The sequence below is a fragment of the Thalassophryne amazonica genome, chromosome 17 (genome assembly GCF_902500255.1).
Source record: "Thalassophryne amazonica chromosome 17, fThaAma1.1, whole genome shotgun sequence".
In the NCBI taxonomy this organism is placed as follows: domain Eukaryota; kingdom Metazoa; phylum Chordata; class Actinopteri; order Batrachoidiformes; family Batrachoididae; genus Thalassophryne; species Thalassophryne amazonica.
In genome coordinates, this window is record NC_047119.1 from 18800419 (window position 1) to 18817136 (window position 16718).

The 16718-nt window shown below is 39.8% G+C and overlaps 1 protein-coding gene across 2 annotated transcripts in view; it reads left to right on the plus strand.

Moving 5' to 3' along the window:
- Positions 1–15196: 15196 nt before the first annotated feature.
- The window catches only part of LOC117530007 (lysosome membrane protein 2-like), a 79861-nt gene continuing 78339 nt past the window's right edge, over positions 15197–16718 (plus strand). Inside the window, exon 1 of one of the 2 annotated variants that reach the window (XM_034192935.1) lies at positions 15197–15388. In XM_034192935.1, the coding sequence (XP_034048826.1) occupies positions 15266–15388 (123 nt within the window). In that variant the 5' untranslated portion in view covers positions 15197–15265. The remainder of the gene's footprint in view (positions 15389–16718) is intronic. The other variant, XM_034192936.1, reaches the window with a different exon arrangement.

The window sequence follows — 16718 nt, forward strand, 5'->3', positions numbered from 1 at the left end:
ACAGTTTACAACAAGCTTATATATATATATATATATATATATATATATATATATATATATATATATATATATATATATATATATATATATATATATATGCCAGTGATGACATGGAAATTAGGAGAGATTGCAGTGGATTTTCTAACCATATTGTTTAATGAAATCTTGTAAAGTGAGAGCATGTCTGAAGAGTGGAGACAAAGTGTGCTGGTTCCTATTTCTATGAATAAGGGCGATGTGCAGAGCTGCAGTAACTACAAAGGCATAAAGTTGATCAGCCACCGCATGAAATTTTGGGAAAGAGTAGTAGAAGCTAGGCTTATAAAACAGGTGAGCAGCAATATGGTTTCATGCCAAGAAAGAGCACTACAGATGCAATGTTTGCTCTGAGAGTATTGATGAAGTATAGAGACAGCCAGAGAGAGTTACATTGCGAGTTTGTGGATTTAGAGACAGCTTATGACAAGGTGCCAAGAGAAGTCTGAAGTGGCAGAGAAGTATGTGAGGGTAGTACAGGACATGTACAAGGATAGTGTGACAGCGGTGCACAGTAGGAATGACATTCATTCAAGGCTGAAGTGGGATTACACCAATGATCAGCTCTGGGTCCTTTCTTGTTCACAATGGTGATGGACAGGTTGACAGACAAGATCAGACAGGAATCTCCATGGACTATGATGTTTGCAGATGACACTGTGATCTCTAGTGAGAGTACACAGCAGGTTCAGTCTAGCATCACTCTGGAGAACAGGGGAATGAAAGTCAGTTGGAGCAAGACTGAGTACATGTGTGTGAATGAGAGGGAGACCAGTGGAATAGTGAGGTTACAAGGAGTAGAAGTGGTAAAAGTAGATGAGTTTAAATACTTGGGGTCAACTGTCGAGAGGCGAAAAAGAGAGTGCAGGCAGGGTGAATGAAGAAAGGTGGCAGGAGTGATTTGTGACCGAAGAATAGTGCAAATTTAATGACATCAACAGTGATGTATACACGTTTTTCTTTTTTTTAATAAAGGTTTGTATACTCTGGACCCCTGATGAATTTAATGTACTACGTGTTTCTTAGCATTTACAAACTTCCTCATATATGTGTCTGTGTGAGAGCGTCTGTGGAAGAACAGTCAAAACACATTAAGTCAGACGTGTATCTGCCATCAGAACAGACATGGCGTTCTCCTTCCTTTTGTCGTTTTGGCAACAGATATGATGGACTATCTGTCAGCTGTGCTTATCAGTCTAAGCAACTGTGGGAACACAAAACACACTTCCTAAAGAACATGAAAAGTTAAAAGGCATCACCTTTGTGTGAGGTTGTTACAAGACTGATGCCCAAAAGTTTGTTTCAAGGTTGCAAATCCACTCAGCAAACTAACAAACAACCACCTATCACCTACATTCTTCAGCACTCTTCAGTAGCAGCTCCAGAGGGTTTTTTTTTTTTCTGAGTGGAGTTACTTAGGGACATGCCTGGTTAGATTGTAACTTCCCAGTTGGTCTACTCCCATTGTGTCTGCTCATGGGAAAGAAAGTACATCAATCCCATTTCGTCTACTCCCATTTTGTTTTGGATTTTTATGCAAATGAAAGTTAAAATTCAACTTTTAGTTGATAGTTTTTATTTTTTGCATGAAATTAAGGAAATTAACTTCTACAATATCCTAAAACCTAGCTTTCTAAATAAACTAAAAGAGTAATATGAATAACTTATTTTTGTCTTTAAATATAGCAACTGATACAAATACAAAAGAAACTCCAGGTTAACCCTAACCCTAAATAAAAATGCTGTAAAAAATATTTTGAAAATTGGGAGTATTTTTGGCTTATCTAATCAGTAATCAATATCAATAATTTTGGAATATATATATATATATATATATATATATATATATATATATATATATATATATATATATATATATATATATATGCACACACGCACACAGTGCATTTGGAAAGTATTCACAGCGCTTCACTTCTTCCAGATAATGTTATATTACAGCCTTATTCCAAAACTGATTAATTTTTTCCTCAAAATTCTACACACAATACCCCATAACGACAATGTGAAAAAGCTTCTTTTCTTTTTTAGATTTCTGCAATTATATTAAAAAAACAAAAAAGAAATTACATGTACATAAGTATTCACAGCCTTTGCCATGAAGCTCAAAATTGAGCTCAGGTGCATCCTGTTTCCACTGATCATCCTTGAGATGTTTCTACAGCTTAATTGGAGTCCACCTCAGGCAAATTCAGTTGATTGGACATGATTTGGAAAGACACACAACCTGTCTACATATAAGGTCCCACAGCTGACAGTGTATGTCAGAGCACAAACCAAGCATGAAATCAAAGAAATTGTCTGTAGACTGCAGAGACAGGAGGTGTCAGAGGTCTACAGCAATGGGAGTCCGGCTTGAGTCACGTTATGATAAGACAGAAGTGTTCAGAAGTGTTTGCTTTGACATTATCCGTGGTGTGTTATAAAGTTATTTTCTAAGAGCATATTTTGTTTTTACAGTAGGATTATAATTAGGATCTGCTGCGATCTGTATCCAAGCAAAGCATTTTACATGTTTTTCCAGTCCCCGAAGTAAGACGAACAACACTCACTGAAGCTTAAACGTCTCATGGGACTAAATGAACAAATTCACTGAGGACCAGGAGGGACCATGCACCTGTATGCAAAACTGAACCTCGAGGAAGACAACAACAATAAGGGAAAGTGTAAGCCGGTCTCTAATTTACAGCCATGATACTGAGACCATCTTTACTCAGAATGCTGTGTAAAACAACTAATCATAGAATCAGCAATTGCTCACATACCATCTCTGTAATATTACAGTAGATTTCCGAGAGAAATTCCTTTGAAATCAGGTTTTTCCTCTTATCAGTTTAAAAAGACAAACTCTGGTGATGGTAAATTATTTCTTACCTGTGAGACAGCAGCATCTGGTCATTTAATTCGAAAGGTAAAACCAGAACAGAGAGTCAATTTCAATTTCAATTTATTTTCATTTATACAGCGCCAAATCACAACAGAGTTGCCTCAAGGCGCTTCACACAAGTAAGGTCTAACCTTACTAACCCCCAGAGCAACATTGGTAAGGAAAAACTCCCTCTGAGGAAGAAACCTCAAGCAGACCAGATTCAAAGGGGTGACCCTCTGCTTGGGCCATGCTACAAACATAAATTACAGAACAATTCACAAAAACGAATATATAGGAAATGCTGTTGGTGCACAGGACAGGAGGGTCTCCAGCACAAATACAACTCCCATCACTGGATGGAGCTGCATCTTAAACAGAGAGAAAAAACCACAATCAGGCATCAGAAAGACAAGAAATGCAGTATAATTTGTCAGCATTAAACAACAAGAAAAACAGGAAATACTAAGGTGATCGCCGGCCACTAGCCCTAAACTTCACTAAAAGACCCAGAATTTAGGTAAAGTGGAGGCCGCAGCCCGCTCCATTTACTAATAAAATGAATTAAAAGAGTAAAAAGCATAGACCTATACTATACCAGTATTCTAGCCATACAAAAGGGAAAATAAGTGCATCTTAAGTCTGGACTTGAAAGTCTCTACAGAATCTGACTGTTTTATTGACGCAGGGAGATCATTCCACAGAACAGGGGCACGATAAGAGAAAGCTCTATGACCCGCAGACTTCTTATTGAGTCTGAGAGAGTCAACCCGCGGTGCCCAAAACTATACAGTAAACTGTCAGAAGCAACACCTGGAGAAAAGAAGAACTCTGCTGTAGTCCACAAAAAAGACTAAAACATATGATCAGTCTATGCAACAAGGTTAGTGTTAGTTACAGTTTAACTAACTAAGCAAGTGAAGTGAAACATTATCTAACTAATATTAGGCAGGTTCCACCAACACCCCGTGCCTCAACAGGGAAAATTCCCCCGATTGTCATATAATTGCTACTCTGAGTAGAGTTACTTGATAGAGTTGATTCAGCACTATTTTGAAGGGACTATATGCACTTAAGATCATGTTAATTTAACACAGTAAAAATGCCCCCACTATACATGCTACGTATGTGTGACACAAACAGTTGTTTCTGGGACATTTGGGCTGCTGTAGCCTATACAGCTCAGTGTGGGAAGCGTGAGACAATAGATCTTGGTCCTACTTGCTATTTATAATTTAGGACACCAGATGAAAGAGGCTCTTTATTTTGTTCTTCAAAAGGCTTGTTCTCTGAAGTTACAATGTTATGTCTCTCATACAGACATGCATTCTTAAAGACTTATATTTGCACCTGTTTCTAAGCTCCATTCTCTGCTTTACTGTTGACTGGAGAGTAGGTCGTGATAACCAGCACTACAAAAATGATTATATAAATTCTCTAAGGGCTCCCAACTGTGTTTACTTACCAAATGCTCCTGCCAGATCAATACAGTTAACATTACCCATTGCTTTTGTGTGTCATGGGTCACTTTTCAGTGTAGGACTGATATCCCTGTCATCCTGTTTCTGGTGTTATTCTTCTGCATGCATTCCTGTCTTTTATTATTCTCTTACTTCTGGGCCATGGTGGATCAGTGCTCACCACTGTTGCCTCACAATGAGATGGTCACAGGTTTGCTTCTAACCTGGTCCTTTCTGTGTGGAGTTTGCATGTTTTCCCTGTGTTTGCCTGAGTTTGCTCTGAGTGTACCGCTTATTCCAATTAAGGGTCGCGGGGGCTGGAGCCTATCCCAGCAGTCATTCATGAGCGTGAGGCAGGGTACACCCTGGACAGGACACCAGTCTGTCGCAGGGCCACATATAAACAAACAAACACATTCATACCCGCACATACACCGACGGACAGTTTAAAGATTCCAATCCACCTAACCTGCAATGTCTTTGGATGTGGGAGGAAGCCGGAGCACCCAGAAAGAACGCAAACGCAGGCAGAACATGCAAACTCCACACAGAAAGGCCACAGGTGGGAATCGAGCCCATGACCTTCTTGCTGTGAGGCAACAATGCTAACCAATAAACCACTGTGCTTCCCTCTGAGTATGCAATTTATCTAAAATCCTAGTTAGGTGAACTGGTGTGAAAGAGCATGTGAATGAGATTGTCTGTCTACTTGCGTCTGCCCTGTGATAGACTGGCAACTTCTCCAGGATGTATCCCACCACTTGCCTAATGACCACTGAGATAGGCATCAGTCTTCACTAATGACCCTTAAATGGAATAAGTGCTTTGAGAAAATGCGTGAATGGATGGCTTCCAGGTTCACGCACTCTTTCTGGTTTCTGGCTCCCTCTGGTATTCTCTTTCTGCATTATCCCCATCACATACGAGGTCTGTTAGAAAACTATCCGACCTTTTTATTTTTTTTAAAAACTATATGGATTTGAATCATGTGTGCTTGCATCAGCCAAGCTTGAACCTTCGTGAGCATGCGTGAGGTTTTTCACGCCTGTCAGTTGCGTCATTCGCCTGTGGGAAGACTTTGAGTGAGCACTGGTCCACCCCTCTCATTGGATTTTCATTGTCAGGAAAATGGCTGAGCGATTGGAGCAGGCCTGAATCAAATTTTTCCAGAAACTGTGAGAGACAGCCAGGTGGAAACCATTCGGAAGATTCAGACGGCTTTCGGTGAGGATACTCTGGGCGTCACACAGATTAAGGATCATTACAACCGGATTAAAGACGGCCCACAGCGGTGCAGGATGTGCTGCGCTCCGAGCGGCCATCGACAGGCTGAAACGACCAGATCATTTCCAAAATGAAGGCTGTGTTGATCCGGGACGTCGTCTGACTACCAGAGAAATTGTGGAAGAGGTGTACATCAGCACTTTTGCAGCACATTCCACTGTTACAGGAGATTTTGTAATGAAAGACGTGCGGAGGAATTCGCTCGTCAGGACGGAGCAGCTCATGGCGCACAACAAAAAGCACGTCCGTGTTGGAAACCATTCGGAAGATTCAATCAATCAATCAATCAATCAATCAATCAATTTTATTTATATAGCGCCAAATCACAACAAACAGTTGCCCCAAGGCGCTTTATATTGTAAGGCAAGGCCATACAATAATTACGTAAAACCCAACGGTCAAAACGACCCCCTGTGAGCAAGCACTTGGCTACAGTGGAAAGGAAAAACTCCCTTTTAACAGGAAGAAACCTCCAGCAGAACCAGGCTCAGGGAGGGGCAGTCTTCTGCTGGGACTGGTTGGGGCTGAGGGAGAGAACCAGGAAAAAGACATGCTGTGGAGGGGAGCAGAGATCAATCACTAATGATTAAATGCAGAGTGGTGCATACAGAGCAAAAAGAGAAAGAAACACTCAGTGCATCATGGGAACCCCCCAGCAGTCTAAGTCTATAGCAGCATAACTAAGGGAGTTTCAAACCTAACCAGACCTCTCCTGGGTTTAAAACTCCAGCTTTTGTGGCTTTTGTTATTCTTCTTTACAAGATTCAAGACAGAAGTCAGACTACCAGAGCAAGAATTTTAGCTGAGGAAGCTTCTGTGATTTGAAGCGAAACGTCCTCTCATCAAGCAACCAAGTCCAGTTGAAGATTCAAGCTTCTCTACTATGGAAACCACCTGGACAGCTGAGAGCCTTCACAGAAAGTTTTGTACTATGTTTACTTTTCACACACCTATTTCCAATTCTATCACCATGCCCCCCTCCCCCAGCATGTTTGTGTATACATGTGCCCTTGATTCTTGCTGGACTGTAAATCTCTTTTCCATGTGTTTCCATTGTCCCTTGTGTGTTCTCAATGATTGTCTCTGAGTTACCAACTGACACCATAATTTCTGGTTTGCTGGGTCTGCCTACTGTTTCTGTTCGCCTAATCTGACTGATCTTCCTGTGAACTACCTTGAACTGTCTTTTGTGTAAGAATAAAGAACTCTGGACTCAAAATGAACTGTTCTCTGCGCTGGGGTCACAGCTGTACTCACAACTGCAATACAATTCAGTCAGCATGTGATAACCGGTACCGGATGATGACTGACTTTTCACCGGACCAGACGTGCCCAGCAGAAGACCATCGACGTTGTCGACCTGCTTAAAGTGCCTGCCAGTTGCCTCCTCCCCATTGTTTCCTAAAGTGCCAACATCTCATTCTCCTCTGCCACCTCATTCTTCACCACTGCTGTGGACACCCTCATCATCACTGCTCCCTCCACTGAACATCGGACATCCCTGCAGCCTTCCGGAGTGTCTCTGTCATCTCTGCACCATTCAGCAGCATATCAGTCATCAGAGATCTCCCCAGTCCCTCAGCTGTCTCAATGGCACCCTTCAGCTCCTCCGCCAGCTGTGCATCAGTTTAGACATGTAAGTGCACACTCTCCAGTTCTCTGGTCATTCTACAGATTATCCAGCCAAGGTGCAAGTCTTTCCAGCACCTGTTTTTGAAACCATAGTTAGAATTCTAATAAGAGTTCAGTTGCTGGCATCAGCACACAAACTATTACTAAAGTGTTTAGATTTTCAATCATTGCCATTGCCGCCTCTATGGCAATCAACAGTACCCATCACCACTACTGCATCCATTACCAATTCCATTAGCTGAGCTGCTTTATTGCAGTGGCTAGAGCCACATTCTACACGGCATGCCACAGCTCTTTCTTCAGAGACAGTCCTCCCACCACAAGACTCCACTCTAGATTTTGCAGCTTCACCACCAGAGTGGAATTAGACCTTAAAAGAAGTGAATCATTTCCTGGAGTATCTGTTTGATTTTCTGTGACTTACATTTCATAATAATGAATCATTTTCTAAATCAATTTTCCTATTTTATGTTTAAGTTTTTTGAGACAATCATGTTCTGAACCAATGTTTGTGACCTTTCAGGCCTTTCAAGACACTCGTTCATTTTCTAAGCTAATTCCTATATGTATAGTGCATCCTGCAAAGTATTCACAGCGCTTCACTTTCCCCACATTTTGTTATGTTATAGCTTTATTCCAAAATGGATGAAATTCATTTTTTCCCCCTCAAAATTATACACACAATACCCCATAATGACAATGTGAAGATATTTTTGCAAATTTCTTAAAATTTTAAAAACTATGAAATCGCATGTACATAAGTATTCACAGCTTTAGCCATGAAGCTCAAAATTGAGCTCAGGTGCATCCTGTTTCCACTGATCATTCTTGAGATGTTTCTTCATCTTAACTGGAGTCCACCTGGGGTAAATTCAGTTGATTGGACATGATTTGGAAAGTTCACACCTGTCTACATATAAGGTCCCATAGATGACAGTGCATGTCAGAGCACAAACCAAGCATGAAGTTAAAGGAATTGTATGTAGACCTCAGAGACAACATTGTCTTGAGACACAAAACTGGGAAAGGGAACAGAAACATTTCTGCTGCTTTGAAGGTCCCAATGAGCACAGTGGCCTCCATCATCCATGGAAGAAGTTCAGATCCACCAGGATTCTTCCTGGAGCTGGCTGCGCTTGTGAGGCGCTTTAAGCATTTGATGCCAATGGAAATGCGCTATACGCAGTCCATTAACCATTTAGCAGGTCAATGACCCTAAGCACACAGTCAAGATATCAAAGGAGTGGCTTCAGGACAGGACAGCCAGAGCCCAGACCTGAATCTGATTGAACATCTATGGAAAGATCAGAAAATTGCTGTGCACCGAAACTCCCCATCCAACCTGATGGAGCTTGAGAGGTGCTGCAAAGAGGAAAAAATTTGGAGGAAGCTGAGATAACCTCTTTTGCAAAGAGGAATGAATAAAACTGCCCAAAAATAGGTGCACCAAGCTTGTGGCTGTAATTGCTGCTAAAGGTGCATCAACAAAGTATTGTGCAAAGGCTGTGAATACTTACGTACATGTGATTTCTTTCTTCTTTTTTTTTTTTTAACAAATTTGCAAAAAAATTCAAAAAGAAAAACTTTTTTCATGTTGTCATTATTGGTGTTTTGATCATAATTTTGAGGGAAAAAATTAATTTCATCCATTTTAGAAAAAGGCTGATAATAAAATGTGGAAAAAGTGAACCGCTGCACTGTATATTCCACACGGCATGTGAATGTAACCTGATCCATATCGGAATTCTGCTACTGCACAAGTCTTCAGGAAATTTTCAAAGCTATAGTATAGAAGTGATAATTTTCTAATTTGCAAACTTTTTATTCACTTCAGAAAAATTAAAACCTCATCCCAGTTGTAACCCTAACTATAAACATTTTAAGAAAAAAACTGGAATAAACCTTCAGATTTAGACCATTTTGAACCAAGATTTTCAATCTGTACAATGTATAAATTATAGCAAACAAGAATTTTGGAACCGAACTAGCAAGGCATTTCCATTTTTACCCGAGGCCAAAATATGGCCATCGGACATTGCGAAGGCCTTGCGTCCATCTGTCCGTCCACCCGTCTGTCCATCCGTCAGTACTCAGCATAAGTCCATTCCTGTTACTCCCAGGGTCTTCATTTTCACAGGGAATGTTCTTGGGACACAGTCCTTGAACAATTTCAAAGATGGTCAAAAGGTCACATTCCGTTTCCTATTTCTTTCCTATGCTCATATATGGCCGAGGGTATTTTAGCAGTACATTACATTTATCATTTAAAAGCTGGCAATGCAGATCCCATTGAAAAACTGTCTAATTTCAAACTTTTATTCGTCATTTATAAACAGACTGTTAAAAAAAACAGCTTTCACTTTTAAACCTGTTTTTAATGCTTTTTACGAGTGATTTCTCTGTAAAATGCTTATTTTAGGAAGTTTTTAAATTAATGACCTCAGCATGTTTTATTACATATTGTCACCTTCCTAATATAATGGCCTAAGTCATGTTATGACTTGTGATGATATGCACAAACTTAACTTGGAAACATAATTCTGGCTATTGAGAGACAATTATAACACCATCAAAATTGCATACTGAGTCACAATAATTTCCAATAATAATAATAATAATAATAATAATAATAAAAACACGATACAAGATATAAAAAATATTTAAGCAACAATTTAACTACTGCATGATCAATCTCCTTGAATTGCTCTTCTGGGATTTTGTTGAATCATAAATCTTTAAATAAAATTACCAAAAAATAATAATAGTATTAATAATAAAATAAGTAACTGCTGTCATAATTTAAACACTGCTACTTGTTTTTGTCAAAACCACTCATTGTATTTTTCAGAAAATTATGTTTCTACAAAACTTGGAATTAAATTGTTAACAATAATGCCCACAAAAATGTGTTAAATGACACTAATGCAACATGTCAACATAAAAACTATATATTTGAATTTCAGATGTAGTTTGTCAAATTAAACTAGTGCATTGCCCATGGGGATCCACGGTTTCTATGAGTTGGAATAGTGTGTGAGTCCAGAATGTTTTTACAACCTTAAACCTCAGCAGTTTTTAGAAGAACTCAGCCCTTTTATTTCCTGTTAATTGCAGCATTTTTGAATGTTAATTTATTGTATTACTGTATTCATAAATTGTTTAGGTTTTTGTTATCATATACACACTATAATAATAATAATAATAATAATAATAATAATAATAATTATATAAATATAATAAATATAAAATAAAATAAATAAATATAAATATAAATATATAAATATATATAAATAAATATAATATATATATATATAAATAAATAAATAAATAAATAAATAAAATAAATAAATATAATAATAATTAGAGCGCCTTGGGGCAACTGTTTGTTGTGATTTGGCGCTATATAAAAAAAAGTTGATTGATTGATTGATTGATTATTATTATTATTATTATTATTATTATTATTATTATTATTATTATCAGTAGTATTTTATTTTATTATTACTTCTATTGTGAAATTAAATGGGCACATTACAAGTTGTTTGTAAGTAAAGAATTCCTTCATTATGTCCCATAATTAGTGTAATATACTAGCACAGGTTATAAAATGATTGTCATGGCAACATTACTCAAGATAATGCTGATAAACAAACTTTGGAAAAATATTGAGTTTGCTGAGTCAGCTAAATAAAAGCAACACTTGCTCATTTTAGATCTCATGGGGTGTAATGAGGCCACATTAACAGTTTTTACTGTTTTTTGCAAAGGAAAGGAAAGTTTACTGGTTAATTTTGAGGACATAATCATCACAACATGGGCACAAGTGTTCTATGTTATAGCACCTTTTCCATTTTGTCCCTCTGGATGGAAGAACAACTTTGATGTGGAGGACACTGTTAATAAAACAAATATTCAGAAATATCCTCACCTAGGAAAGACAGAGAATTTTCAACATAAATGCAGTTTCTGTAGTTATAGTCTAACATATAGATTAAGCATATGTTATGTGCTGGGGTGTTTGGCTGGCTTGGTTTTTGTTTTCTGTTTTTCCCACCAGGTGGTATGCATTCAGGACTGAGTGGCTGAGTATTAGGACCTCACCCTGAACACCTGAGGCTTGTTTTCACGTGCAGGTCATCAGGACTCACAGCTGTGGTGTATCTGTCTTGATCAGAGATTGATGCACTTAAACCTTGAATGCACAGTGTGTGATTGCCAGAGACTCGACCTTGTGAGCAGATGTGTGAGATCGACGTCAGGAGAACAATCTCACCATTACGGACGCAGAGACCGCTCCAGGTTTGACGCCACAGTCTGTGAAGGAGGATTGGGTGAGGTCTCACGCTCTTCAGCACACTTCCTGAAGTAATTTGGTTTTGGTGACTTTTATGAAGTAATGACAGTGGATTTGGTATCCCTCACACCTTGTTGTATCGAGCTGTCACGTTATGCTAATTGTCTAATCAGCTTCTGCTGCAGTGGAGATTTGAACTGAGTTGTTCCGTGCCTGCAGGGTGAGAAGCTGAGATATATTTAAGCCAGGAAGTGTTTGCTGATTGTGTGCACCTTTGAGCTGTGTCTCTCTGGGTGGAGAGTGTTGGACTCACCTCATGTTTTCTTTCTTCACAGACTCGGTTTGTCGCGGCCACCTGGGGGGTGTCGGCGGGGTCCCTGGATCCAAACTGCTGTGGCTCCGTTTTCACCTCACCAGACCGCGGACATTTTTGGTTGTTTATCACTAAACTCACTATGATTATTAAATTCTGTTATCTCTTGAACCGTGCTCTGCTTATTTTATGCTGGGTCCTGTCAAACGCTGGGTTGGTGCTCCGACCGTGTCCGACACATAACAGCATAAGCATTTATATTTATTTGGCAATTAAAGTTCCATGTACATAAAACAATTTGCCAAAGGATAACACAAAAAGCAAATTGCTTTTTTCCACAAGAAACTAGAACAGGTAAAAGACACAACAAAATAGAAAATAATACAGGACATGTAATTATGCACTGTTTTAGCCATATGACAATGTTTGCATGTCACTGTTAGCTTCCTGTACTGTGTTTTTCATCTGAACTGGCCTAAAATTTCAATATTATAGGCTACACACAGTGGCAGTTTTTAGTATGGCTGATGTGGCCCGCCACACGGGGCTGTGTGCTCTCCTCCCGTGCAGTCTGCGGATCATCCAGCAAACCAGGCAGGCAGCCTTTGAAAGCAGACAGACAAGGCATAAGAATGGGTTTGAATGTCACCAGAGAGGACAAACTGCCCAATTGTGGAAAAAAAAAAGATTGCAGAAAGGAGAGCCTGCCTATTTGTAAAGAGGGCTTAGAACTTATGCTGTGTTCACATTACTAACTGAAGTGACTGAATCTGACCCTTTTTTGTGTGCCTGCAAGAGTGTGTGTGTGTGTTTTTACCAAAATTTCCAGCAGCTGACTATTCTTTTTGTTGTTATATACACTGACAAAATAATAACAGCAATAATATTTAAAATGAGGCTTGTCTTCATAATGAACTGGTTTATTTGACGGAGAAAATGAATCACATTTGAGCTCACTGGCATGGGAATACTAGTAACACTCCACTTTAGATTTTCTTTTGACCCATAAATGAAGACCAAAAACTACGGAGAAAAAAAAAAAGGGCAAACACTACATTATCAAATTTTCTACTTTAGCAGATTAGTTAACGCTAAGTATTTACACATTTAGTCTACTATTTACAAACATCATGCTAAATATTTAGCTAAATATTGAGACAATATGCACCTTAATAAAAGAGCTAATTGTTCTTCCCTGGAAGACAGAATAATAAAGCTTCTAATGACAAACATTTAGCATGTAAGCGCGTGTTTATTCAAATTTGCAATTCATGGATGTTTTGTTTTAGAGTAATATTGTAGCCTGTAGCCTTTTGATGTCAATTCCAATTGCAATTTCAGGGGCACTTCTAAAATATTAATAAAATAATTTTTAAAAAATTGCTGTTTGTGCAGAATTTTGTGTGTGTGGGGGGGGGGGGGGGGGGGGGGGTGCTCGGAGGGGTCCTTGCCCGGGGAGTAATTCAGTGTAGAACCGCCACTGGTTACACAAACAGCCCATTATAAAGCCAGTTTTACTAACAACCAAAATCACACACAAACATGCAGTGAAAATGATCTGAGTGCATGTTTACGGTTATAATTCAGCAGCGTTAGTATTCTAGCTTTAGCTAGCAAGCCAGGAGCTGCGCTCACATCATGAGCAGAAAAACAAAACCAGCAACACTCATTTCTGGTTTGCTTTGTTGAAATAAAGTAGTGAAAGTATTTACAAAGTGTGTCCTGAGCAAAACATGAAAAGCATGAACCCTAAGTGTTTATTCATGTGTTTACAATGGTTAGAATAAAATTCTTACTTGAAAATAACTTCTAAATATTTTCAGTTTTATGTGTTATGGAAGCTTCTTTTTGACAGTCCACAGCCTATACAGCTCGGTAGTTATGGTATTTCATGTGAAACATTCAAGGCGATGAAGCGTAGAGTAAATTCTACCAGAGGACTCACAATTCAGCGCCTCTCATAATCAGCTAATTGACTTCGGCCATTTGCACAATCCAAAACACGTCACCGCAAACAATCATGACTTCAGCTATTTACACAATCCAAAACACGTCACTGCAAACCAGTCGGGCACACACATGTCCTTTAAAAGCTTTGATGTCTCGCTAACCTCTACCTGTTTTTTCAGTTACCCACCTGACACTCCCTCCGCCGCCCCACTGCCACTAGCTGTTCCTTGTCTGCTGTGGGGGGTGGGGTTTGCCCCCTGCCTCCTCCATCCACAGTATTCAAGATCATCTCGGCTCATTATAATAAATGACTTTCTTTAACCCGTTGATTCTTCTGGAAGAATTGTTTAAACCATATTTTACCAACCAGGAAATATGAATTTGAAGAGTTCAGATCCAAAACCCAGTAAGTGTTTTTTCTTTAAATGGAGAAAAATGCAGTTGAAAATGGAGATTTAAAGGAAACCCTATTCTGAAATGCACAGACTTTCATCAATAAAATGAAAACAGTTTGTTCAAATTCTTTCATATTTTGCACACTGATGGTCCCCTTGACAGCCAAGTACATGTTGGTCTCAACTAAAAATTTATGGTTTTGGAGATACTGGGTTTTGCATCTGAACTCTTCATTTGGAGAAACATCATCACAGCAATCCACATCACCTCTGTTTAAAGTTTCAGCTGAACAAATCATAATGGAGCTGCGTTTTAGCTGGTATATAACTTGTGTGGAATATAGTAACTTGTGTGGAATATACTGGGTGGGGTACAAATCTGAAATCCACCCCGGAACTACGCCTATGTGAAACCCAGTAATTTGACTCCAAGCAGACAAAAAGTAGGTCGAATGAGTAAAAAAAAAGAAAGTAACCTCACTGTAACATCTCCGTGTGCGCTTGGTAAAAGCTGAAGCTTTGTGCATTCTGCGCACTGATAAAGCTGTGAAGTTTGAACAAAAACGGCCTGTCCTTGAAGCTGCGGGTGGAGACGCGCACAACCACGTCCGACTGGCGCACAAATTGCCGGCGCGCGTTGGACCAATCTGCGTTGAGATCGTGCTGGGGGGGAGGGTGGATTCCCACCCCCGAATACAAATAGTCTCGTGGCACGGTTTATTGAGCGCTTTGAGCGGCGGGACCTCGTGGTTGTCAAAGTGAGACGCTTCTTTATTGCGCGCAGGGCGCGGCACCGACGCTTTGTGCCGTCTGGACGCTTCGACGAGCGGAACATCCTTCAGCGGCCACTTCAACAAACTTTTTTGCAGGCTTTTTTTTTTTTTTTTTTTTTTTGCAGAATACCGTCGGGAACCACGAGTTCGGAGTTCTGCTTTATATAGCGCACTCAAAAGAAACACAAAAAGTGTTGGATAGTTTGTACTCCATCAGTGCCAACTGTGCGCAAACACCTGCACCATGGAGCGAAGATCGCGTGCGATATTGGCGGTCGGGATCGTCTGCGCTCTGCTGCTGATCGCTGGGATCGGTTTAAGGGCTGCTGAAACCTTCCGCAAGTTGATGCATAATCGCCTAAAAAAGGTAAGAAAAAAAGATCCCCTTCATCACCCTCGCGTCTGCGCAAAGCACGTGATTCTTGTTTCATTTTGCAAGTCGAATAGATCACAGATGTGCAAGTTTCCTATGCCATTATTTTTGCAAGTTTTAAAAATGACAGTTTCAAGAACTACTCGTTTTGAATTGTTTTAAAACGATCTGACCAGTTTTTATATGTTTAAAAAAAATCTCTTTAAATGACAAATATTTACAGCTTCATCTAAAAACTGGTTTGGACATTGGATGGAGATGTGAGAACGCAAACGTGTGAATTTAAGAAGCTTAAGTGGTTAGCACTGTTGCCTCACAGCAGGTCATGGCATCGATTCCCAGCTGTGCCCTTTCTGTGTGCAGTTTGCACGTTATGTTTGCGTGGGTTCCCTCCAAGTGCTCCGGCTTCCTCCCACATCCAAAGAAAGGAATCTTTAAATTGTGTCCGTGGGTGCGGGTGTTTGTTTGTTTGTCTGTCTGCATGTGGCCCTGCGACAGACTGGCGTCCTGTCCAGGGTGTGCCCCGCCTCACGCCCTATATGACTGCTGGATATAGGCTCCAGCCCCCGCGTGATCCTTAATTGGAGTAAGCGGTTGAGGATGAGTGAGTGATCAGAGTACAAAGTCTGTGTGACGTCTGACTGAACACGTGAGCGTCACTGTCGAATGATCAACGGCGAACGAGTGGAAGTGTCTGTGGCGCCAAACCTCTAACATCCGAGAGCGCAGAAGATGCATCAAAGGGGGGGGGGGGGGGGGGGGAGGAATCATCAGATATAACAATATTTATTTTCACAATATGAGAATCGATTTTTAAAATCCTTCATTACCATAATTCAAATCTGATTGCTTATAGGAAGGTGGAAATATTGTAGTACCGCTTTTAATCAGCAGTGTGTGCATCTAGACTTAATCTGTGTATGAGGGGAGGTTAGTTCCATTTCAAATAGACAAAATTTAAAGTCTAAATCGAAATATGATTTGTGATATACAGTCTTTAGAAAGGTGATGTTCACCTTTTTTTTCCCCTTGGTCTGGTGTTCTAAAAAGGAAACAAAAATGACAATATGTTGTGACATCAAATTGTAATAGAGGCAGAATTGCACCCAAGTATTCACAGCGCTTCACTTTTCCTCAGCTACTTTATTAGATACGCCTGTTCAGTTGCTTGTTAACAACAGCCTGTGGTGCTGGTTCGATTTTCTGATTCTTCAGGTTTGTAAAACTTTGCAAAACCTTGTCATTTTTAGACTGGCCTAAGCAGTGGGTCACCCCTTTGACTCTGGTCTGCTTGAACATAGTGATAGGCCTTGCCCATAAGCCA